A 24,524-nucleotide genomic window follows, 5' to 3' on the forward strand; every position below is an offset into this window, starting at 1 on the left:
AAACAATACATATGAACAATGCATACAACTAATTATAAAGTGATGGGTTTTTCCCCACCGAAGACACATTTGTGTCTCCCTTTATCCCACAGCCAGAATAAAAGAGTGTGTGTGAGAGAGAGAGTGTGAGAGAGAGAGAGAGAGAGATAGAGAGAGAGAGAAAGAATGATTCTTGAAATGATACAACTCCCTGTTGGTCATAATGTAGTTGTTATCCTAGCTCTGGTCCACCAGTCATAGGAAAAAACTCAAGAACAGGGATTTTAACACATTCTAAAGCACGATGTAAACATTATATTGGTGCTATAACTAATTTTCTGTTTCTGTGATGATTGTTTAATCCAAAGTGTAGCTACCAGCCATTTACTGAATGTTTCAGTCAATTGGAGAAACAGACAAAAGTGAACAATGAAGAAAATTTCTTCCACACACTTTTTTTTTTATTTGGAAATAATAAAAATGAACTCTTCAATATAAAACATACACATCATTTGAGCCACATCTTTATACAAACAAAAAATGTTGCAAGTGAATACTTTTTATAATCTTATTTTTTTCTCAACTCAGTGGAACACATACTGCAAGCTGTAAACAACCAGCTTTTTTTTTTTTTATTCTCTACCCAACAATACTGATAAAGTAAACGAAAACCAGTCTCACATGAAAAGACAACAATCTGATATTTTCCCGCTCAGACCTAAGCTGAGACAGACTTGGGTTTAAAGCACAGAGATGAGATTGTTCCCCCTCAAGAAAGTTTGCCATCCACTCCTACTGGGATGTCCTCTCCCAAAACTAAATCCTTGCCCTTTTTTGTAAATATGGCTAAACCACGTGGTTATTTCATATTTACAATATATGTGTTGTGCATGTATTATTGTTTTCACATATGTAATGGATGCAATGGATAGAAATGGATGCAATTTGCTACCTACATCTGTGTGTATGTGTTTATATATAAACACATATGTGTGTATATATATAAAGACATACACACGTATGTGTGTGTGTGTGTGTGTATATAGTTTGTTTTATTGTTCTAATTCTGTATAGATTTATGGGCTTTTATACATGTTTTATTAATCTCTGTCTCTTGATCTTAAAATATGACTTACAATAAGATATTCATAAAACAAGTTTCTGTATTAAGAGTACAGCGCACGTATTTAACCAAAGGGTTAGAAAAGACAAACAGATGTGGGAAATAAAAAATTATAAATGAAACGAAAACACCTAAAACATCACCAGAATGGGGATGCTGTAATATTTTTAGCTGATCTGAAAGTCTGCCAGTGAGTGTGAATGGCTTGAGTTTCTTAGTTGATCTCTTTATAATCAAGTACAAGCAAACTGTACAAGTACATGCAACAAACAAGCTGGCCTACCGTATGTGGAACTAACACGTATCTATTTCTGCAGGTTTTTTTTTTCTTTTTCAGTTCTGTTTTGTGTGTTTTACAAAAATGTGCATGCAGCTTGGAAGAGTTCTGAGTCATGCTGCTTCACCCCGATTGGACAAGGGGCTGTGGTCTGACAGAAGCTTGGTGCTTGTGTCCGTAATGGCAAAATCGCTTGAAAGATGCGTGAAGGGAGCTGGCTTTCCACTTACTGCCTCTTTTAGAAATCAACTGAAATAAAACCATATGGTAGGCAAAACTAATTCATTTGATGGGTTTCTTATTTTTTAGTCTCTTATCCTTCTAAAGTGTAAACGTTTTTGCAAAGTCTCTTGTGCTTGTGAAACAAAGGAGACTGAATTTCTTTTAAAATTCCTACACAAGCATCGGAAGAGGGACACAGTGCGAGATAAGACTCTCCTAAGTTTCTGAGGGCAGACATCAGACTGGTGCAGGGATGTCGCATCACTTCTTCTCCAGTTTTGACATATGTTTTATTTACCCCCTTAAAACCTCTAGGAACTGCAAATTCAGTTTGAAATTGCAAGACCCCGATGGCTGAAAGACTTATTTTACGAAACAATTTTCTCGTAACAGCAATGACATGCTGCATCCCAGCTGTTGACAATGCTCCTGAGAAGGGAATAATCTGTACAGAAAAGTTATGTTTCTGTTATGTTTTGTACAGGGCACCACCTTACATAACCAGTAACATATGGTAACATCTGGTCCTTGACTTTTGGAGATAAAATTAGGAAATATATGGTGTAACTTTAACAATTGTTGCAGTGAATCTGAAATTAACATACAAAATTTACATACACAAAGAGTTTTTGTTAAACCAATGGCCCTTTCAGACAAAGAATGATGTTCTGCAAGTGTTGTAAGGGAATGCAGACACCAAAAATACTAATGGTACTCATAGAAATGAAGGCTTGTGGTGTTCAAATTAGCAAAGTACAAATGCTGGCCTTCACAACCTTTATTTGCTGTTACACGTTAACATTTTTGGGTCACATTTTCTGTCAGCCTGTTAGACATATTAGCATTTTTGGGTTATGTATTCCTTTCAATCTGTTAGACGCGTTATAATTTTTTCAGTTAACGTACTTTCAAACTACCACCACGCCTTTCTGGAATGGCAACAACTGCCTGTTACCGTAGATCAGCCACAGATCGTCAGGAAGGACTAAAGGTATCAGAGTATATTATGGTGCACTTCTCGCGGTATGATAGAAAACCGTATCACAAACTAACTGTGAATAAAAAATACTACAGGAGCCAAAATGCAGTCTGTGCAGTCATAAAGGTGCTTTTGTTGCACACTCTTTTCTTCCAGTCAATTCTTTTTCCTTATTCTTTGTATCGTTTTCACCATGCATACAGTATGTCAGACAACAAAGATCCCATTAAAAGTCGTGTGCAAGAGGTATGAAACGAATTTGCAAAAAGATTAAACAAACACAGAGAAAATCTTCAGGAGCGCACGGTCTCGCTCAGCAGTGGTAAACATACGAAAACAAGACCTCCCAAAGGACAGGGACCACATCTTAGGGCACCAAGAAAGGCCCCGCATGCCCAGACGACTTCCCAAAAGTCATGACCTTTGACATTTCATTTTTACCTTTTTACCTTTTATACAGAGAGCATCCCTTTCTGTTTCCAGACCCCACAACCCCTTGGTCAGAGGTTGACATTTTTTGAGGGGTCCATACATTCTAATGCTCTGTTATAAACTGATCCAGGGTACCTGTCTTTAATGATGACTTGACTGAAAATCACCCAGGTGTAGTGTGCTCTCCGAATCGCATTTAATTAGTGCTTCCCACAAGCCATAATTTTTCAATCTGTGTCAGTCTGTGCGTAGGCGATTTCATCTTGGCCGAACAAAATGGGCAGAATGTCCAGGTGTTATTTTCATACACACACAAGAGAGATTAAAAAACAATACGAACCCAACATAAGTGACAGGAGTGATTGTCAGATTTCATCAAAGCTTTGTGGTGTTTTTTTTTTTTCTCATCGCATTTTCTGTCTGCCTGTGATTGTTGTCCTGTAGGTTCATCTGTACTGTATCTCTCTGGTTGTGTGCTTTTTACATCAGTCCTCTATGACCGAACAGCCCCAGGACCCGGTGAAATGTCCAGAGACGACTGGGAAGCACGTCGAGTCAACGAGGCAAGTGTGGGGTCCACTAAGGAAGAGGGCGGAAACAGTTTGTACCAGCCAATCACGTTGCTGGCCAGATCCAGCTCCTCCAGTAGGATTTGTGCTACTCCCATGAAAGATTTGTGGTCCATTCGTCCATAGTCTCCCCAGACAATTACCTAAGACAAAGAGATACTAAGATAACTTTTAAGAAACTAGTTAAAGTCATGCAATTAATTATATCATAAACTAAAAACAATCAAGTACCCTTTGCACACTTGCTCTGTCTATGTGAAAAAAAACTAAATGGAAACAATAATCTCTGAGCCCCCCAAAAACCCTCTTGTTGACGTTTGACTCTTGATTTGCACAATGACACCCAAAAGTCAAAAAGTGGCGACCCTCACCTGTAACACTTTACCCTGTGGGCCTTCTTCAAACTGCAGGGTCTGCTGATACAGGGGGTCCAGTGTTTTCCGTGCGATCTTTGTTTTCTTTTTGGCTACATACGCCCCATTGTGCAGCAGGTACACCTTAACATAGGGAGCTGAGAAAAGATCACATCCATTTCTAAAGTGTGAAAGCTCCAGGAATAACTATAATAATCCTAAAGCTCTAGGTATAATAATCCATTTCTACAGCCCTAGGTATAATAATCCATTTCTACAGCCCTAGGTATAACTATTTTGGCGTTCTTCAGTGTATCCCAGTTTCAACTTTGACAGAAACATGACAGAAAGAGTTCTACCCTGAACCCTAGGTCTTAAGTCACATTATAATTTACTTGCTGTAGACATGTGCTAATAGGAGCTGGAATAAAATTAGGGTTATGCTGGAATTGTTATATATATTTTTTAACTTTATTTTTTTAATGTAGGTGAATGCTGTACTCTACAGGAAACATATCACTGACATTGTGTGAAGGAGCAGAGAGGTTTGGGGGACTGACCAGGGAGCGATTTGGAGCCGGGTTTTTGAAGGAGGCCACGGGCACGGATCACCTCCACCTCCAGCTGGCCCTTCTTGTTCACCATACCAATCTGGATGTCTCCTGCATGGCACAGAAGGCCAGAAAATGCACATGACACAAGGTATGTAGGTGATACCCAAGAACTGTGCAAAAAACAAACAAACAAAAAAAGACGTTCCTTTTTTTTTTGTGTATAATACATTTTGTAAATGACATATAATTTACATAGATTATGGCCTGTGGATCTATAATGTATTCTACAATATATTCAAATTCTATGGCTGTATAACACAAAGTGACAGACAGACAGTGACATCCAGAGTGACAAACAACAGTTTGCGAAGGCACAGAAGGAACGCTGACGCTTTTTACTCCAAACATGGCAAAACCTTGGGATTGGTGGAAAAGGGATAAAAGACAGTTCTCCATTAAACATGACATGACAGTGTGGTGAAACTCACCAACAGAGGGTGTGGCCAGGGTTTGTCGGCCAACCAGCTGGGCAGGGCCGAGCCCATCCAGGAAGTCACTGAACCGAGTCTCCACCCTCACAGCTGGGAAGATCGGACTGAACAAAACAAAAGAAGTAAAAGCCAAAGGCAAGGCAGAGCCTTCCAAACACCGTCGGCCTGCGCGAGGCGAGACACGTGTCCTGTTCTTCGCTTTATTGGTCCCTGCAGAACGCCTTCGTGTGAACACACCTGCTACAGGTGCCACCACACACCACCCACACCTCCCTGCCCTTTACCCGCTCGCTCTGACACCAGCAGAAAGGAGCACAGGGGCACCGCTGTAGTTAAGCAAATGTCAAAGAAGATTGTTGCACCATTTTGTTGGGTCTGTTAAGCCACATTGGAAATGGTTGACAGACAGGTAGGTTGCCAAGGCAACACACAAAGCCTCCTTTTGAAGATGCTTAGACTATTTCTGGACTGGAACAGTGCTTGGTTGAGTTATTAGACGGGGCATGTTCAATATGATGTATAGGTGTGGACAGAGGTGCCTCATCAGCTGTGCAAGCAAAGTGCTTCTCTCTCTCTTATATATATATATATATATATATATATATATATATATATATATATATATATATATATATATATATATTAATATATTATCATTTTTATTCATTTTTTTTAATTTACTGGACTACCCAGATACCACTAAATCTGATTTACACTGGGCCCTGTAGTAATTAATTATTAAAAGTAGATCGCAAGAAACAGAACTCAAATCTAAAATTTATTAGACAAGTATTATTTATGTAGACCTCCTTGTCTTTCATACATTTGAGAGAATTGTGATCACTTTAAAGTTTGAAAAGTATAAAGACCTCAAAAAACATGCCGGAGGTGTTAAGCAGGGGTCACTCACCTTCCCTCAGAGTTGTAGCTGGTCATGCTGCCATTGTTGGACTCGCGGCTGGGCTGTCTGCTCATGTTCCGCTGGAGCTCCACGGCCATGCCTGTTTCCTGGCTCCGCTGAATTGTCCCACCTCCCTTTGACTTCTTATTGGATGCTTCTGGAGACAGATAGACAGAACAACCTATAAACTGAATGAGGTTCAAGGGAAAACGAGTTCCTTAACTGACAGTTAGCATTTCCTTACTGAATGGAAGGTAGGTCTATAGTAGTTAGCATTGTATGGGTCTTAACACTGTGACATAAGCTAGCTCAGACAGCACAGAAGACCTAACTCTTTGGTCAACTGTATCATTAAAAAACAGCTTTATTGATCAGGAAGCTTCAATCCACAAACTTTATCACGCATATCCTTGGAAGCTGTGAATGCTAACACAGTCTCACTGTGGCTGCGCTAACAACTGAGATGTGGGCCGGCGGCGCTAAGCTAAGTGCATACTCTACGCTGGACAAAAAGAGTGTCCATCTCCTCAGGGCTGAATCTCTGCAGGAGAGAAGAGAGATACCATCCGCTCCAGGCCCGACAGTCGTCCAATGTTCTTTTATTCCTGCTTCAAAGAGAATGAGTGGTGCGGTACAGATGTCACCCCCGCCCACACACACGGTCCATCCTGAGTGCCTTGACCCCGACCCCACCATGGAAAGCCTTCTTATGGGGAACAGTAATGACTAGTCACTCCTGACGTCTGAGAAGCCATGACATGGCCACAGGTGCTTTAATCAAAAGAACTCAGGTTGGGTTTAATTGGGATGTACCTTTGATAGTGGCACTTAGAAAGCCCTCAAGGCAGGATGGGTTGAAAAGCTGGGAGGCTAAGCTTTTTGGACGAGAGCTGTTTCCTTCACAAAAATGTGCAGATCAGATGTGAAGCATATGAGATCAGACCGCACCTTGGAGTATGCTGACTGGGACAGCGTGGCAGACGGCATATTTGCGCCGCGTTTTCACTACCGGCTCAGTTCTAAAGAGAAATTCCGATCAGCGCTCGGGAAGAAGGCCACGCTGGACAGAAGCGCGAAGCCAGCCTGCCGGGCGTCGGCTGTGGGCGTGGCGGACTGACCTGTCTGGCCGATTTGAGACGTACTGCGGCAGCGACGGCTGCCCACGATGGCCACAAAGCGGGCGTTGAGGCTGGACCGTCTCTTCTTGGTACCGCTACCCACCGTGCCCAGCGCCGTGTCCGACTGGCTGCCGTCCGTGCGCTCCGGCCCGGTGATGTCGCCGCTTGTGCTCTTCAGCATGCTGCGGCCCATCGCCCTCGCCTGCCGACTGGGGGTGGTAGTTGGGAGGGTAGATGAGCGCACGTGAAGGGGTGGATGAGGAGGGGTGGGTTACAGTCATAGCTTATGCAGTAAAGTTCAGAGAAAAGGACGAAGTCGGGGATTTTAGTTTTTTATTATGCTGATGTGAAAGCTTACAGTTATTGTTCAGATGCCGTTCGCACTGCAAAAGTGTGAGTGTATAATTCAGCTTTGTTTAATTTGGCAATAATCAGCTGCTTTAATATGCAATTCCAATAACTGCAGAAACGAAATCCTCCATTTCATGTTAATTTGGTTCTTTTGTCATATCAGAGAGAGAGCTGTTCTAACAATGTAAACAGGACAGACTTTATTCAAAATGTTAATTGGAAATTACAAGTTATCTGATTAGTTTTCTTTCAGGAAACAGCAAAGCAAAGCCCTCAGGCCCCTGGGGCTGTGGAGGAGCTGGCGGGTGTCTGTGTTCTCTGAGGGAGTCTGGATACTGATGGACTGTCTGGTTACGCTCTCTTCGCAAACTCGAGCCCCCATGCCAGATACTACACTCTTCTCCCCATGGAAGGGGGCACCAGCAGCGTGGAGAGGAAGGCAGCGGGTAGGCCTCTCCTCTCCACGCCCCAGGGGAGTAAGACAAGGACAGCCAGTTGAAGTGCTGAGTGGAAGGGGATCAGGCGATTTTACTGGGTCCAAGCACCAGAGGTATGACCGGAGGCATGCAAGAAGAGTTCTAAAAGACACACACAGACACATATAGCACACTGCACAAGGCACACAAGCACATTATGAAACACACTCTCATGACGCAGAGACACTTGCACGGAACTGAGAGCAGCGATGAACAGTGCATGTGCAAAATATTCCGACTATGTGACGGAGAAGGGAGAAGGAGGGTTTGTGTAAGAAGGTTAGAAGTCAGGAGAGAAACAACGGACCAGATCAAGCCTCATCCCCTAGCGTTTGATTTTAGCTATAAAATTAGCTGGATAGCGTATCCTTCTGCAGTTTGAGAGCATTTCCATGAGACAGAAAACAGGAAAATCAGTGGAAAAACACGAAACACATGACAAAAAGTGAGCACCTGGTGCAGTTTCCATGAGGTGGTTAATAACTGTAAAATCACAAATTTTACATCCAACTATTGCTGTGGTACTGGTATTGCAAAGCAAGAAATAACTGATATCCAAATGACTTTAGTAAATCAGACCCTAGAGGATCAGAAAACGCAAGAGTTCACTTGACATTGCACATCTGGAGGATGCATGTGGAATACTGTAACCTTTCCACTCTCAGCAAAGCCTCTAAGCTACCTGCGGATAGACCTGGAGGTTCTCGGGTAGCGTAACACTCCAGCTGGTTTCCACAGCAGTGGGGCCGGATCCCTGTGAGAGGTCCTCCCCCAGAACTGGGCCAGATAACCATTTGGGTGCAAGTGTTTTGTACAGGATCAGCTTTAATATTAAAAGGTGCCCATTTAATTTAAAGTTCAAATGGTAATCTTTGGTTTCCCTTACCCCCGAATTATCAGTAGCTGCAATCTGCTAAGTATGAACTGTACCTAACCATGAATATATTCAGTATAGTGGAGGAGCTAGCTGATATCTTACCTTTGACCGGAGGAGAGAGTGCAGTATGCCCTCCTTTTCACCATTTGATCGCTAGATTATAACTCACATGTTCTTTCTTGCTGATCTGAGTTCAGTTTTACTGATTCCAAAGCATGGATCTGGGGTGGGAAAGTTGCATCACAGCTCCACCTGTTACCTGGCATCACCGGCCACCGTGTGGCGCCGGTGTTTCAACTCCCCAGAGAAGTGACTCTGCTCCAGGCTCACCTCTGCTCGGGCTCACACGCCCCCCCCATGAGATTTGTCTCTTTTCTCCTCCCCTTTGCAATTCTCCAGTGAGTTTGACCTTTTGAAGCCCCGCCTGAGGGGGTCTGTGAATTGCAAGCACATGTGACACATGCGTGGCATGCAAAGGAAACAAACAAACAAACAAAATAACGGACAGCGGACAGAGCTGAGCATGCATGAGGGGAGAGGGCAGAAGCCAAGCAAACAGATGTGCTAGTTCAAACGTGTCCTGACCTGACACGTCCGTGTGGCCGCTCGGACTGGACAGACATGTAGCTGCCGCTGCTGAGGCGGGAGGCGCTGCTGGCCCGCGAGATGGCCGACACGTCGCTCATGTCGCTATCAGACGACCTCGCTGACATGTTGTCGCAACTCCGCTTGTACATCTGCCCAGACACAGGAGAGAACCCGCTCTAGACACAGGACTGAACGTGTTCCAGACACAGGAGAGAACCCGCTCTAGACACAGGACTGAACGTGTTCCAGACACAGGAGAGAACGTGTTCCAGACACAGGAGAGAACCCGCTCTAGACACAGGACTGAACGTGTTCCAGACACAGGAGAGAACGTGTTCCAGACACAGGAGAGAACCCGCTCTAGACACAGGACTGAACGTGTTCCAGACACAGGGGAGAACCCGCTCTAGACACAGGACTGAACGTGTTCCAGACACAGGAGAGAACCCGCTCTAGACACAGGACTGAACGTGTTCCAGACACAGGGGAGAACGTGTTCCAGACACAGGACTGAACGTGTTCCAGACACAGGGGAGAACGTGTTCCAGACACAGGAGAGAACCCGCTCTAGACACAGGACTGAACGTGTTCCAGACACAGGAGAGAACCCGCTCTAGACACAGGACTGAACGTGTTCCAGACACAGGGGAGAACCCGCTCTAGACACAGGACTGAACGTGTTCCAGACACAGGAGAGAACCCGCTCTAGACACAGGACTGAACGTGTTCCAGACACAGGGGAGAACCCGCTCTAGACACAGGACTGAACGTGTTCCAGACACAGGGGAGAACCCGCTCTAGACACAGGACTGAACGTGTTCCAGACACAGGGGAGAACCCGCTCTAGACACAGGACTGAACGTGTTCCAGACACAGGAGAGAACCCGCTCTAGACACAGGACTGAACGTGTTCCAGACACAGGAGAGAACGTGTTCCAGACACAGGAGAGAACCCACTCTAGACACAGGAGAGAACCCATTCCAGTCCCTCAGTCCCATTCACATGGCCTGGTTTACTCCAGTCTCTCCAGCCTCAATACTACGCCTTTCCAAAGTATTGAAATGGACTGATCTATCTATCTATCTATCTATCTATCTATCTATCTATCTATCTATCTATCTATCTATCTATCTATCTATCTATCTATCTATCTATCTATCTATCTATCTATCTATTACAGTCTAACTGCTATCCTATTTTCTCATGGGTGCTGAGTATAAAAATAAATGCAAGTATGTATTTATTATGAGAGAATGCCTTGCCTTGTTTCCAGTTTGGCAAAGCAGTCACTTAAAAAGATTCTAAATGAGAAACTGCTTCCTTGTTTTGAAAAAATGTTCTATTTTTAAAAAGGAAAAGAGCAATAGGATTTGTTTTCAGATCGTATTTCATCTGAGTGTAATTTTTCCACTTGAAAAGGGCCCATTAATCATACTTCTGAAGTTCAGAGCAATGTAAATTATCAGTAAGAATCAGATTACAGGCCTTTTTACAGATTTGCACCACACAATTATAGGTTGCCAGGGTAACTCCAGGTAGCGACATGTTTAAAGCACTCTGAAGCAGCCGGAAAGGGAAGAATATTCCAGAAATGCGCAAGGCTGTGGCCGACTCACGTCTCTCTTGTTCTTGAGCTCTACATCTTGGTCGTGGCCTGAGCTGGCATAGCCCAGCCGATGAGGCGACACTCGCATCTGACTGAAATGACGAGATCGATCCTCTACTGCCAGAGCTGAGAGAGAGAGAGAGAGCAAGAAAGAAAGACAGAGAGCGAGATAGATAGATAGATAGATAGATAGATAGATAGATAGATAGATAGATAGATAGATAGATAGATAGATAGATAGATAGATAGATAGATAGATAGATAGATAGATAGATGATTCTATCAGGGGATATCAATCAATTATGATATTATGATATATATATATATATAATGATCATATCAATGTCTTTCAGTCAAAATATAATTCAAGGCACATAGGCTGAATGACTGGTGAGCAAGCTATGAGGGGAGTTACCTGTCTCTTCAGGTTTATTACTGCTCATGAAGACATGGTCTACATGAGAAGAGACATGTTCTACATGAGAAGAGACATGGTCTACATGAGAAGAGACATGGTCTACATGAGAAGAGACATGGTCTACATGAGAAGAGACATGTTCTTCATGAGTTGAAGGACAAGAAGGGACAGACATAGAGAGGAGAGAGACAGAGAAGCAAGCATGATTGTGGAGAGGACTGTAGTAATGGTTAAGGCAAATGAGTGAGGAAGAGGAGTGGGATTATTTGTCTGCTGTGGAGTAATGAAGGTGGGTGGTGAGGTGCGTGGCTTTTCTGGCCACACGTCTGGTGTGAGAGCATAAAGGAGAGAAGTCGGGCAAGCCCACCTTGCTCTGCACTGCTGCCTTTCGCAGGAAGCTGGGGTAATTGTCTGCCCCTGCGCACTGACAAGGGAGACCCTGCAGGAGAGGAATGGACTCCATGCGGATGTGCTCTGGGGGGGGAGTCAGAGAGAGAGAAAGAGTGACACAGAGCAAGAGACAGAAAAATGGATACACAGGGTGAAACGGAGCAAGAAAAAGATCAAAGAAGAAATGCAGGCAAAGATGAGAGGACACTTGTTTTTCATCTTAACCTAATGGCAAACTTAACCAACACTTACCACACCTAGTCCCACAGCCCTACTTTATATCACTTTATGTCACTCAACTAACACTGAACCTGGCACTGATAGTTGAGGCTCTTGCGATGTAGTGATACACAGAGTTCATACAGGGCGTAGTGTAGTATACTATAGAGGGTGTTCATAGAGGGTGTATAGTAGTAGTATACTATAGAGGGTGTTCATAGAGGGTGTATAGTAGTATACAATAAAGGGTGTATAGTAGTATACTATAGAGGGCGTTTATAGAGGGTGTATAGTAGTCTAGTATAGAGGGCGTAGAGTAGTATACTATAGAGGGAGTATAATAGTATATTATAGAGGGTGTATAGTAGTATATTATAGAGGGTGTATAGTAGTATACTATAGAGGGCGTATAGTAGTATACTATAGAGGGTGTATAGTAGTATACTATAGAGGGCGTATAGTAGTATACTATAGAGGGTGTATAGTAGTATACTATAGAGGGCGTATAGTAGTATACTATAGAGGGTGTATAGTAGTATATTATAGAGGGTGTATAGTAGTATACTATAGAGGGCGTTTAGAGAGGGTGTATAGTAGTATACTATAAAGGGCATTTATAGAGGGTGTATAATAGTATACTATAGAGGGTGTATAGTAGTATACTATAGAGGGTGTACAGTAGTATACTATAGAGGGTGTACAGTAGTATATTATAGAGGGTGTATAGTAGTATATTATAGAGGGTGTATAGTAGTATACTATAGAGGGTGTATAGTAGTATACTATAGAGGGCGTATAGTAGTATACTATAGAGGGTGTATAGTAGTATACTATAGAGGGCGTATAGTATTATACTATAGAGGGTGTATAGTAGTATATTATAGAGGGTGTATAGTAGTATACTATAGAGGGCGTTTAGAGAGGGTGTATAGTAGTATACTATAAAGGGCATTTATAGAGGGTGTATAATAGTATACTATAGAGGGTGTATAGTAGTATACTATAGAGGGTGTACAGTAGTATACTATAGAGGGTGTACAGTAGTATACTATAGAGGGCGTATAGTAGTATATTATAGAGGGTGTATAGTAGTATATTATAGAGGGTGTATAGTAGTATACTATAGAGGGCGTATAGTAGTATACTATAGAGGGCATATAGTAGTATACTATAGAGGGCGTATAGTAGTATATTATAGAGGGTGTATAGTAGTATACTATAGAGGGCGTTTAGAGAGGGTGTATAGTAGTATACTACAAAGGGCATTTATAGAGGGTGTATAATAGTATACTATAGAGGGTGTATAGTAGTATACTATAGAGGGCGTATAGTAGTCTACTATAGAGGGTGTATAGTAGTATACTATAGAGGGCATTTATAGAGGGTGTATAGTAGTATACTATAGAGGGCATATAGTAGTCTACTATAGAGGGTGTATAGTAGTATACTATAGAGGGCATTTATAGAGGGTGTATAATAGTATACTATAGAGGGCATTTATAGAGGGTGTATAGTAGTATACTATAGAGGGCATTTATAGAGGGTGTATAGTAGTATACTATAGAGGGCATATAGTAGTATACTATAGAGGGTGTATAGTAGTCTACTATAGAGGGCGTATAGTAGTATACTATAGAAGGTGTATAATAGTATACTATAGAGGGTGTATAGTCGTATACTATAGAGGGTGTATAGTAGTATACTATAGAGGGCATTTATAGAGGGTGTATAGTAGTATACTATAGAGGGCGTATAGTAGTATACTATAGAGGGCGTATGGTAGTATACTATAGAGGGTGTATAGTAGTATACTATAGAGGGCATTTATAGAGGGTGTATAATAGTATACTATAGAGGGCGTATAGTAGTATACTATAGAGGGTGTATAGTAGTCTACTATAGAGGGCATATAGTAGTATACTATAGAAGGTGTATAATAGTATACTATAGAGGGTGTATAGTAGCATACTATAGAGGGAATATAGTAGTATACTATAGAGGGTGTATAGTCGTATACTATAGAGGGTGTATAGTAGTATACTATAGAGGGCGTATAGTAGTATACTATAGAGGGCGTATAGTAGTATACTATAGAGGGTGTATAGTAGTATACTATAGAGGGCATTTATTAATGGTGTATAGTAGTATACTATAGAGGGCGTATAGTAGTATACTATAGAAGGTGTATAATAGTATACTATAGAGGGTGTATAGTCGTATACTATAGAGGGTGTATAGTAGTATACTATAGAGGGCATTTATAGAGGGTGTATAGTAGTATACTATAGAGGGCGTATAGTAGTATACTATAGAGGGCGTATAGTAGTATACTATAGAGGGTGTATAGTCGTATACTATAGAGGGTGTATAGTAGTATACTATAGAGGGCATTTATAGAGGGTGTATAATAGTATACTATAGAGGGCGTATAGTAGTATACTATAGAGGGTGTATAGTAGTCTACTATAGAGGGCATATAGTAGTATACTATAGAAGGTGTATAATAGTATACTATAGAGGGTGTATAGTAGTATACTATAGAGGGAATATAGTAGTATACTATAGAGGGCATATAGTAGTATACTATAGAGGGCATTTATAGATGGTGTATAGTAGTATACTATAGAGGGCATTTATAGAGGGTGTATAATAGTATACTATAGAGGGCATATAGTAGTATACTATAGAGGGCATTTATAGAGGGTGTATAGTAGTATACTATAGAGGGCATTTATAGAGGGTGTATAATAGTATACTATAGAGGGCATATAGTAGTATACTATAGAGGGCATTTATAGAGGGTGTATAATAGTATACTATAGAGGGCATTTATAGAGGGCATATAGTAGTATACTATAGAGGACATTTATAGAGGGTGTATAGTAGTATACTATAGAGGGCATTTATAGAGGGTGTATAGTAGTATACTATAGAGGGCGTATAGTAGTATACTATAGAGGGCGTATAGTAGTATACTATAGAGGGTGTATAGTCGTATACTATAGAGGGTGTATAGTAGTATACTATAGAGGGCATTTATAGAGGGTGTATAGTAGTATACTATAGAGGGCGTATAGTAGTATACTATAGAAGGTGTATAATAGTATACTATAGAGGGTGTATAGTAGTATACTATAGAGGGCGTATAGTAGTCTACTATAGAGGGTGTATAGTAGTATACTATAGAGGGCATTTATAGAGGGTGTATAGTAGTATACTATAGAGGGCGTATAGTAGTATACTATAGAGGGCGTATAGTAGTATACTATAGAGGGTGTATAGTCGTATACTATAGAGGGTGTATAGTAGTATACTATAGAGGGCATTTATAGAGGGTGTATAATAGTATACTATAGAGGGCGTATAGTAGTATACTATAGAGGGTGTATAGTAGTATACTATAGAAGGTGTATAATAGTATACTATAGAGGGTGTATAGTAGTATACTATAGAAGGAATATAGTAGTATACTATAGAGGGCATATAGTAGTATACTATAGAGGGCATTTATAGATGGTGTATAGTAGTATACTATAGAGGGCATTTATAGAGGGTGTATAATAGTATACTATAGAGGGCATATAGTAGTATACTATAGAGGGCATTTATAGAGGGTGTATAGTAGTATACTATAGAGGGCATTTATAGAGGGTGTATAATAGTATACTATAGAGGGCATTTATAGAGGGCATATAGTAGTATACTATAGAGGGCATTTATAGAGGGTGTATAGTAGTATACTATAAAGGGCATTTATAGAGGGTGTATAGTAGTATACTATAGAGGGCGTATAGTAGTATACTATAGAGGGTGTATAGTCGTATACTATAGAGGGTGTATAGTAGTATACTATAGAGGGCATTTATAGAGGGTGTATAGTAGTATACTATAGAGGGCGTATAGTAGTATACTATAGAAGGTGTATAATAGTATACTATAGAGGGTGTATAGTCGTATACTATAGAGGGTGTATAGTAGTATACTATAGAGGGCATTTATAGAGGGTTTATAGTAGTATACTATAGAGGGCATATAGTAGTATACTATAGAGGGCGTATAGTAGTATACTATAGAGGGTGTATAGTCGTATACTATAGAGGGTGTATAGTAGTATACTATAGAGGGCATTTATAGAGGGTGTATAATACTATACTATAGAGGGCGTATAGTAGTATACTATAGAGGGTGTATAGTAGTCTACTATAGAGGGCATATAGTAGTATACTATAGAAGGTGTATAATAGTATACTATAGAGGGTGTATAGTAGTATACTATAGAGGGAATATAGTAGTATACTATAGAGGGCATATAGTAGTATACTATAGAGGGCATTTATAGAGGGTGTATAATAGTATACTATAGAGGGCATATAGTAGTATACTATAGAGGGCATTTATAGAGGGTGTATAGTAGTATACTATAGAGGGCATATAGTAGTCTACTATAGAGGGCATTTATAGAGGGTGTATAATAGTATACTATAGAGGGCATATAGTAGTCTACTATAGAGGGCATATAGTAGTATACTATAGAGGGCATTTATAGAGGGTGTATAGTAGAATAATATAGAGGGCATTTATAGAGGGTGTATAATAGTATACTATAGAGGGCATATAGTAGTCTACTATAGAGGGCATTTATAGAGGGTGTATAATAGTATACTATAGAGGGCATATAGTAGTCTACTATAGAGGGCATATAGTAGTATACTATAGAGGGCATTTATAGAGGGTGTATAGTAGAATAATATAGAGGGCATTTATAGAGGGTGTATAATAGTATACTATAGAGGGCATATAGTAGTATACTATAGAGGGCATATAGTAGTATACTATAGAGGGCGTATAGTAGTATACTATAGAGGGCGTATAGTAGTATACTATAAAGGGCATATAGTAGTATACTATAGAGGGCATATAGTAGTATACTATAGAGGGCGTATAGTAGTATACTATAGAGGGCGTATAGTAGTATACTATAGAGGGCATATAGTAGTATACTATAGAGAGCGTATAGTAGTATACTATAGAGGGCATATAGTAGTATACTATAGAGGGCGTATAGTAGTATACTATAGAGGGCATATAGTAGTATACTATAGAGGGCATTTATAGAGGGTGTATAGTAGAATACTATAGAGGGCATTTATAGAGGGTGTATAATAGTATACTATAGAGGGCATATAGTAGTATACTATAGAGGGCATATAGTAGTATACTATAGAGGGCGTATAGTAGTATACTATAGAGGGTGTATAGTAGTATACTATAGAGGGCATATAGTAGTATACTATAGAGGGCATATAGTAGTATACTATAGAGGGCATATAGTAGTATACTATAGAGGGCGTATAGTAGTATACTATAGAGGGTGTATAGTAGTATACTATAGAGGGCATTTATAGAGGGTGTATAATAGTATACTATAGAGGGCATTTATAGAGGGCGTATAGTAGTATACTATAGAGGGCATATAGTAGTATACTATAGAGGGCATATAGTAGTATACTATAGAGGGCATATAGTAGTATACTATAGAGGGCGTATAGTAGTATACTATAGAGGGCATATAGTAGTATACTATAGAGGGCATATAGTAGTATACTATAGAGGGCATTTATAGAGGGTGTATAATAGTATACTATAGAGGGCATTTATAGAGGGCGTATAGTAGTATACTATAGAGGGCATATAGTAGTATACTATAGAGGGCATATAGTAGTATACTATAGAGGGCATATAGTAGTATACTATAGAGGGCATTTATAGAGGGTGTATAATAGTATACTATAGAGGGCGTATAGTAGTATACTATAGAGGGCATATAGTAGTATACTATAGAGGGCATATAGTAGTATACTATAGAGGGCATATAGTAGTATACTATAGAGGGCATATAGTAGTATACTATAGAGGGCATTTATAGAGGGTGTATAATAGTATACTATAGAGGGCGTATAGTAGTATACTATAGAGGGCGTATAGTAGTATACTATAGAGGGCATATAGTAGTATACTATAGAGGGCATATAGTAGTATACTATAGAGGGCATATAGTAGTATACTATAGAGGGCATTTATAGAGGGTGTATAATAGTATACTATAGAGGGCGTATAGTAGTATACTATAGAGGGCATATAGTAGTATACTATAGAGGGTGGCGAGCACCTGTCCCGAAGTAAGCTCTTGCAGGAGCCCACAGGGCCAGTGGGGTCAAAGGGGTGGAGGGGCACATCTCTCCTCCACCTGCTGCCCCGCAGGATGGAGGTGGGCTGGATCCTGAGCACAGCCACCAGAGGGAGGAGGAGCAAGTGAAACAGCCAGTGGGGGCAATTTGGTGAGGTGGGAGAGAGACCAAAACCGTGAATGAGTCGTCGAAATGCAAATGTAAACAGTAGGATGATTGAGTCAAAGAAGGCAAGCGAAGGGTTCACAGGAAGAGAAAAAATGAGAACAAAGGATTTGTGTGGACAGAGACGGAGCAAAAAAAGAGAAAAAGGGGGCTTGACGGATTGTGACAGATGTTGATTTGAATCTCACCTGTCAGTGGCAATGGCTTTCTTATCTGATTTGGGAGAGGCAGGCCTATCCAAAGTGCCTGACCTCCTGCTCACGGAGTGGGAGTTGTGAAGTCGGCAAATGAGCGAAACAGATGCAAAGAAAAGAAAACGACATGTGAAAACCCAGCCGAATGGATGGACCCAGATGGGTGGACGGGTGTCTCTCCTGTCAGAGACGGGGCTGCGCTTTTTAGGTGACAGCATTTGGAAAGTCGAGGAAAAGCATCAAAGGAATGTGGGAAGTCAGGGGGAGCTAACTGCTGCGTAACTCGCCGTCGTTTGCTTCCGTTGCTACGTTCTCTTTTCACTTTTCCATACCTTTCAGAAGAATGGAAGCCAGCGTCTGGCCTCAAACAGGTGGTACTGGCACTCCTGACTCTGTCCAGCGCTGGCTGAAGATCACTGGGGGAGAGAGAGAGAGAGAGAGAGAGAGAGAGAGAGAGAGAGAGAGAGATAGGGAGAGAGAGAGAGAGAGAGAGAGAGAGGGAGAGAGATAGGGAGAGAGAGAGAGAGAGAGAGAGAGAGAGAGAGAGAGAGAGAGAGAGAGAGAGAGGGAGAGAGAGAGAGAGAGAGAGAGATAGGGAGAGAGAGAGAGAGAGAGAGAGAGAGAGATAGGGAGAGAGAGAGAGAGAGAGAGAGAGACAGACAGGGAGTCGTTAACAAGCTGTGACGTTCATGTGATAAGATCTGAGTTTAATCCCCAGGGACCTGTGTTTGCACCTCTGGCATTGCGATGGCAGTACACTCTGCTCGTGAACTTTACGCCAGGGATCGTTTGTTTGGCACAATGAGTAGCGCTTTTAGCCAAAGCTCTGGGTGCCAGAACACCTCATTAGAGCTTTGGGACTGTACCCTTTACTGTGGACAGACCCGCCAGCAGATGGAGAATGGTCGCACCGTGCCTACAGGTCCAGGACATCGATGCAGACCTGACGCAGACTTTAGAGCTGGGTCTGTTTCTTTTCTCTAACCCCCTGACTTCGTCTTGTCCACATGCCTTCACCCAGCTGGACTATGGGTTTCATTCCCCTTAAAACCTGACAGCGTTAATGATGCTGATTACAGCCCAGTAAAAGTCACAGGCCCACTTACACAGAACATGCTAAAATCATGGGCTCACTTACACAGAACATGTAAAAAATCACAGGCCCACTTACACAGAACAGGCTAAAATCATGGGCTCACTTACACAGAACATGTAAAAAATCACAGGCCCACTTACACAGAACAGGCTAAAATCATGGGCTCACTTACACAGAACATGTAAAAAAATCACAGGCCCACTTACACAGAACAGGCTAAAATCTGTTCTCAGATTTCAGCCTGTGTAGGAGTGCTAGATAACTCTGATAAGTGGTAAAAATAACTAAAGTTCTGGCAACCATACTAGCAGCAAGGCTCTCGAGTGGACAAACCGTATTACTGTAAAACCTTTGAGCAAGCTGTTACTGTAAAAGCTTGAAGCTTTTTCTTCTCCATGATCTAACACAAGATATGGTGCCAGTTAGTAATTCATGAGTGTGTTTTAGATACCTCAAAACTGCATAACTCCTCTGTGGTTTGCAATCAAATTAAATATTACTGCATGTTTAATCTTTTAGTCTGTTTGCTAGCCTACATGTCTAGCGCACACTCTTGGGCTCTTACCTAATGCTGACCTCATCTGTAAATCTGAGCACACGCTGGGGGGCGGCACCACGGAGAGACGATTTAGTCTTTAGGCATGCAGGAAGGGTGGAGCTTAGCATGGGAAGAAACGAATAAACAAACAAGCAAAAAAAGCATGCAGGCAAGCCAAAAACAAAACAAAAACAAATGAACTGTATAGATACGAGAAAAGACTTTAGAAGTTATAAGCAGACTGTGATTCAGGACCCAGAAATTAATAAAAGATCAAGCAAATGTCAGCCGCCCAGACCTTAAGGCACAAATGGTTTGCCTTTTCCCCTGTGCACTAAACAGAGGATTTGGGTATGTTTGTGGATTCACTTTGATACATGACCTACAATTTAAATTCACTCCATCCATAAAGAAAATACATTCTCAGGTCTGTTCATACCCACAAAACCATATAATTGAAAGACTTAAGACAGACTGACCAAAACAAACAGAATAACATATAACTAACACCGAACATAAAACCTGCATAATATACAACATAATATACAATTATATATATAAAATATATATACTTTGTGTGTGTGTGTGTCTGTGTGTGTGTGTGTGCGTGTGTGTGTGTGTATATATATATAGCAGGTTTTAGATATACAGATAGATAGATAGATGGACGGACAGACAGACAGACAGACAGACAGATAGACAGATAGACAGATAGATAGATAGATAGCTATCACAGGCCACCTTACAGATTCAAGGTCTTTTTTCAATACAAATCGACCCAAATCGTCCCCATCGTATGAACGCACAGTGAAAACGTGGTTGTAATATTCTGCTACAGCGCGTGCTTGCTGTAGCTCAGGGGTGCTGCGTCCCCTCCGGGTGCTCTTTGGCCTTGCAGCATTCACGCCTAATCCCTAATCTGGCCCACCCAGCTCTCATATTAAGATGCTGCAGGTCAGATTAGGGCTGGCACGGGACTCCGCCGGAGCCGGAGGCGGGCACCCCTGCCCACAGGCGTCAGTTGGTGCTGCTCTTGCTGCAGGCCAGCGTGGAGGGGAAAAAGCTCGCATCCACCCGGCTGTCACCACACGACGCTGCACAGGGGTGGAGCGCAGGTCACCGCAGCAGTCGGACCGCACGTGAGTGACCGCATAATTTATCGTCTGTGCATGTGTTATTTTATAAATTATATACTCTATATGTATGACGAAGTCTGCTTATGCAACCCAGTGGTGTAGTGGTTTGCATCTCTAGGTAGTCCACACCCATGTAGGAGGTAGTTTGACAACAAATTTCTAACTTTGAGGCAAAGGATGATGGGAAGCAGAGGGATGCGTATTATCATGTGTCATGTTACGGCCCCGCCCCCTCCTCAAACGTCTTGGTGTGTGCGTGTTCGTGCGTGTTGTCACGCCCTCTCGTGTCGTCCACCTGTTTTGCATTATGTGTAATCGTCTTTAGTGTATATACGTCTCCTGTGTTGTAGCGTGTGTGTTGGTGTTTACGGTGTACAGAGCGTGAGTGTTGTGTTTTCTGTATCATTAGTGTGTGTAATAAACGTATGTTTAATCGTGCCTCTTCATCGCATACTGTTTACCTCGAGACGTTACATCTGTCCATGCCTCTTAAGCAGGAGCACAGGTTAAAGGTGAAGTGGCAGTAAGTTGGAACACCGTTCAGACGGCACAGAGCTGGGATGGTGTCACATGGGGCAGTGTCTAGGGTTAGGGCTCTCAGGAGCAGAAAACCAGCACAAGCTCTTACCTGTATATGTCTTTGTGAATGCCATTCGCTAACAAGGGCATCTTTGGGGGCAAGGTATTACAGTTCCTACCTAGGGTCCTAGCAAGGTTAGTACGCAAGTCGCCAAGCAATGAAAAGAGTAACCAAAAACAAACGTTAGACATGCAGTTTGGCTATGCATAGAAAAGAAAGATCAATTTAGTCAAATTTGTTAAATAATTCAAAGCAAATTATAGCAAAGAATAAATGTTGTTTTTCAAACCCAGTGCTTGCAATCAATAAAATATTTCAATATACTGCAGTTTGCCAAGGCGTGGGCAATCCTGAAATGTGGACAGCCTTGTTTTGTTAACAAACAAAGCATTTTTTGTGACTTTGTTTGTTTGTGACTTGGAAAAGGATGCTGGGAAGTGTAGTTACATCATTCAACTGAAGAAACTATGCTGATAAATGACAACTGTTGCATTTCAATGTTTTTTTTACCTGTTCGTGTGCAGGCACTCAGCACTTCCACCTCGGATTGACCTGTGCACGTCCAGAACCTCACTGAGGCCATTGTGATGATGGGTAATAACACAAAACAAAAAACAACCCAAGCCAAAAGTAAGACGATGGCCAAAAATACAAATCAGTGAATACAGACAAGTAATGAGAGACACATATTTAGAAATGATAATAATAATGGATATAACAATAATAATGTTTAAATAACTTGGTTGTTAGTTATATTAATAGTATTAGTAAGTTAGTAGAGTAAAACTATGCTATTAAACAACTTTTGCAATCACATATGTGCCATGAAACAATTTTCAAAGTATTAAAATATTTAAACTAGTCATGGGGCAAATTAGCAACAGCTCATGAGCCAAATGTATAAAATAAACACTGTTTAACTGCAAACAAATAAAAATCTGGGTATTTCTGCCTCACTTGGAGGTTTTGAATTCACTACCACAGAGCAGGTTGTTAATCAATACGAATCTTAGATGTTCAGCAGCGTTTTCGGGAAGCAGGCGGGCCACAGCAAGTGTCTAGGTGAAGAGGGACCCATACCTCTCCTCAGAGTAGTCGTAGTCCGAGTCTCCGGACCGTGCCTCCTGCGAGGAGCTGTAGTACGGAGTGGGAGAATGGGAATGGGGACGCTTCTGATGAATTTCATCCAGACTCCTTGGGAGGGCGGTGGGTGAGAGGGGAGAGAGAGAAGGAGAGAGAGGGAGAGAGAAAAAGACAGGAATGGCAATGGAGGGAGAGATGGAGGGATGAAGACAAAATAAAAAAAAACCATTGTGACTTCCACAGAGCATGTTCAGTCCTTTAGCAAACTTGTACCCGATACAGCCGTGCCAAGAAAGTGATCTTGAACTGAAATGGAATTGAATGATCAGGGGCCAAGGTGAAGGAAGAGCAAAAAGAAGAGAGACAGGATTTCTGAAAATGGTTCCCCAAAAGCTCCTTGGCCTGTGCCTCCTCTGAGCTCAGATGGAAGTGTTCTACGTTCCCACAGCACCGTACTGTGCACGCTCTCACTTTGCCATGGCTGACTGAACTCTTCTGCTAATGATCAAGTCCTTCTCACAGACAGGCGGGACAGGCGATCTGCGGGACAGGCGGGACAGGCGATCTGTGGGACAGGCGGGACAGGCGGGAAAGGCGATCGGCGGGACAGGCGATCGGCGGGACAGGCGATCTGCGGGACAGGCGGGACAGGCGATCTGTGGGACAGGCGGGACAGGCGATCGGCGGGACAGGCGATCTGCGGGACAGGCGGGACAGGCGATCTGCGGGACAGGCGGGACAGGCGATCTGCGGGACAGGCGCGCCGCTGATCTGTGGGACAGGCGATCTGCGGGACAGGTGGGACAGGCGATCTGCGGGACAGGCGATCTGCGGGACAGGCGGGACAGGCGATCTGTGGGACAGGCGGGACAGGCGATCGGCGGGACTGGCGATCTGTGGGACAGGCGGGACAGGCGATCTGCGGGACAGGCGCGCCGCTGATCTGTGGGACAGGCGATCTGCGGGACAGGTGGGACAGGCGATCTGCGGGACAGGCGGGACAGGCGGGAAAGGCGATCGGCGGGACAGGCGATCTGCGGGACAGGCGGGACAGGCGATCTGTGGGACAGGCGGGACAGGCGATCTGTGGGACAGGCGGGACAGGCGATCGGCGGGACAGGCGATCTGCGGGACAGGCGGGACAGGCGATCTGCGGGACAGGCGGGACAGGCGATCTGCGGGACAGGCGGGACAGGCGATCTGCGGGACAGGCGCGCCGCTGATCTGTGGGACAGGCGATCTGCGGGACAGGCGGGACAGGCGATCTGCGGGACAGGCGGGACAGGCGATCTGCGGGACAGGCGGGACAGGCGATCTGCGGGATAGGCGGGACAGGCGATCTGCGGGACAGGCGGGACAGGCGATCTGCGGGACAGGCGATCTGCAGGACAGGCAATCTGCGGGACAGGCGATCTGCGGGACAGGCGCGCCGCTGATCTGCGGGGTTCGGTCTGGCGCTCTTGTTGTGCGTACTACATAAACGCAGTCACGTGAGAGCCTCTGAATCCGGGCGTGTGCTTGTATTATAGGACAGTACATAATATTCAGATCTGTGTGCGTGTGACATTGGCTTTGTTTGTGTGCACGTGTTAAAAGCTGCATTTGCATCTGAGTATGTGT

General features: G+C 42.7%; 1 protein-coding gene across 13 annotated transcripts in view; it reads right to left on the reverse strand.

The window, feature by feature from the left end:
* Positions 1-594: 594 nt before the first annotated feature.
* The window catches only part of rims1b (regulating synaptic membrane exocytosis 1b), a 59,088-nt gene continuing 35,158 nt past the window's right edge, over positions 595-24,524 (reverse strand). For 6 of the 13 annotated variants that reach the window (XM_081700993.1, XM_081700994.1, XM_081700995.1 and 3 more), the window contains 15 exons: positions 22,902-23,015; positions 22,332-22,394; positions 20,133-20,225; positions 18,804-18,887; positions 18,466-18,531; positions 18,094-18,204; positions 11,683-11,789; positions 10,908-11,023; positions 9,288-9,439; positions 6,999-7,207; positions 5,890-6,037; positions 4,977-5,083; positions 4,495-4,596; positions 3,953-4,092; positions 595-3,724 (listed from right to left, as the gene is read on the reverse strand). In XM_081700993.1, coding sequence (XP_081557119.1) covers positions 3,506-3,724; positions 3,953-4,092; positions 4,495-4,596; positions 4,977-5,083; positions 5,890-6,037; positions 6,999-7,207; positions 9,288-9,439; positions 10,908-11,023; positions 11,683-11,789; positions 18,094-18,204; positions 18,466-18,531; positions 18,804-18,887; positions 20,133-20,225; positions 22,332-22,394; positions 22,902-23,015 — 1,831 coding nt within the window. In that variant the 3' untranslated portion in view covers positions 595-3,505. The other 7 variants (XM_081700997.1, XM_081700998.1, XM_081700999.1 and 4 more) reach the window with 4 other exon arrangements.

The sequence above is a fragment of the Electrophorus electricus genome, chromosome 18 (genome assembly GCF_041902795.1).
Source record: "Electrophorus electricus isolate QZ-2024a chromosome 18, ASM4190279v1, whole genome shotgun sequence".
Taxonomy (NCBI): domain Eukaryota; kingdom Metazoa; phylum Chordata; class Actinopteri; order Gymnotiformes; family Gymnotidae; genus Electrophorus; species Electrophorus electricus.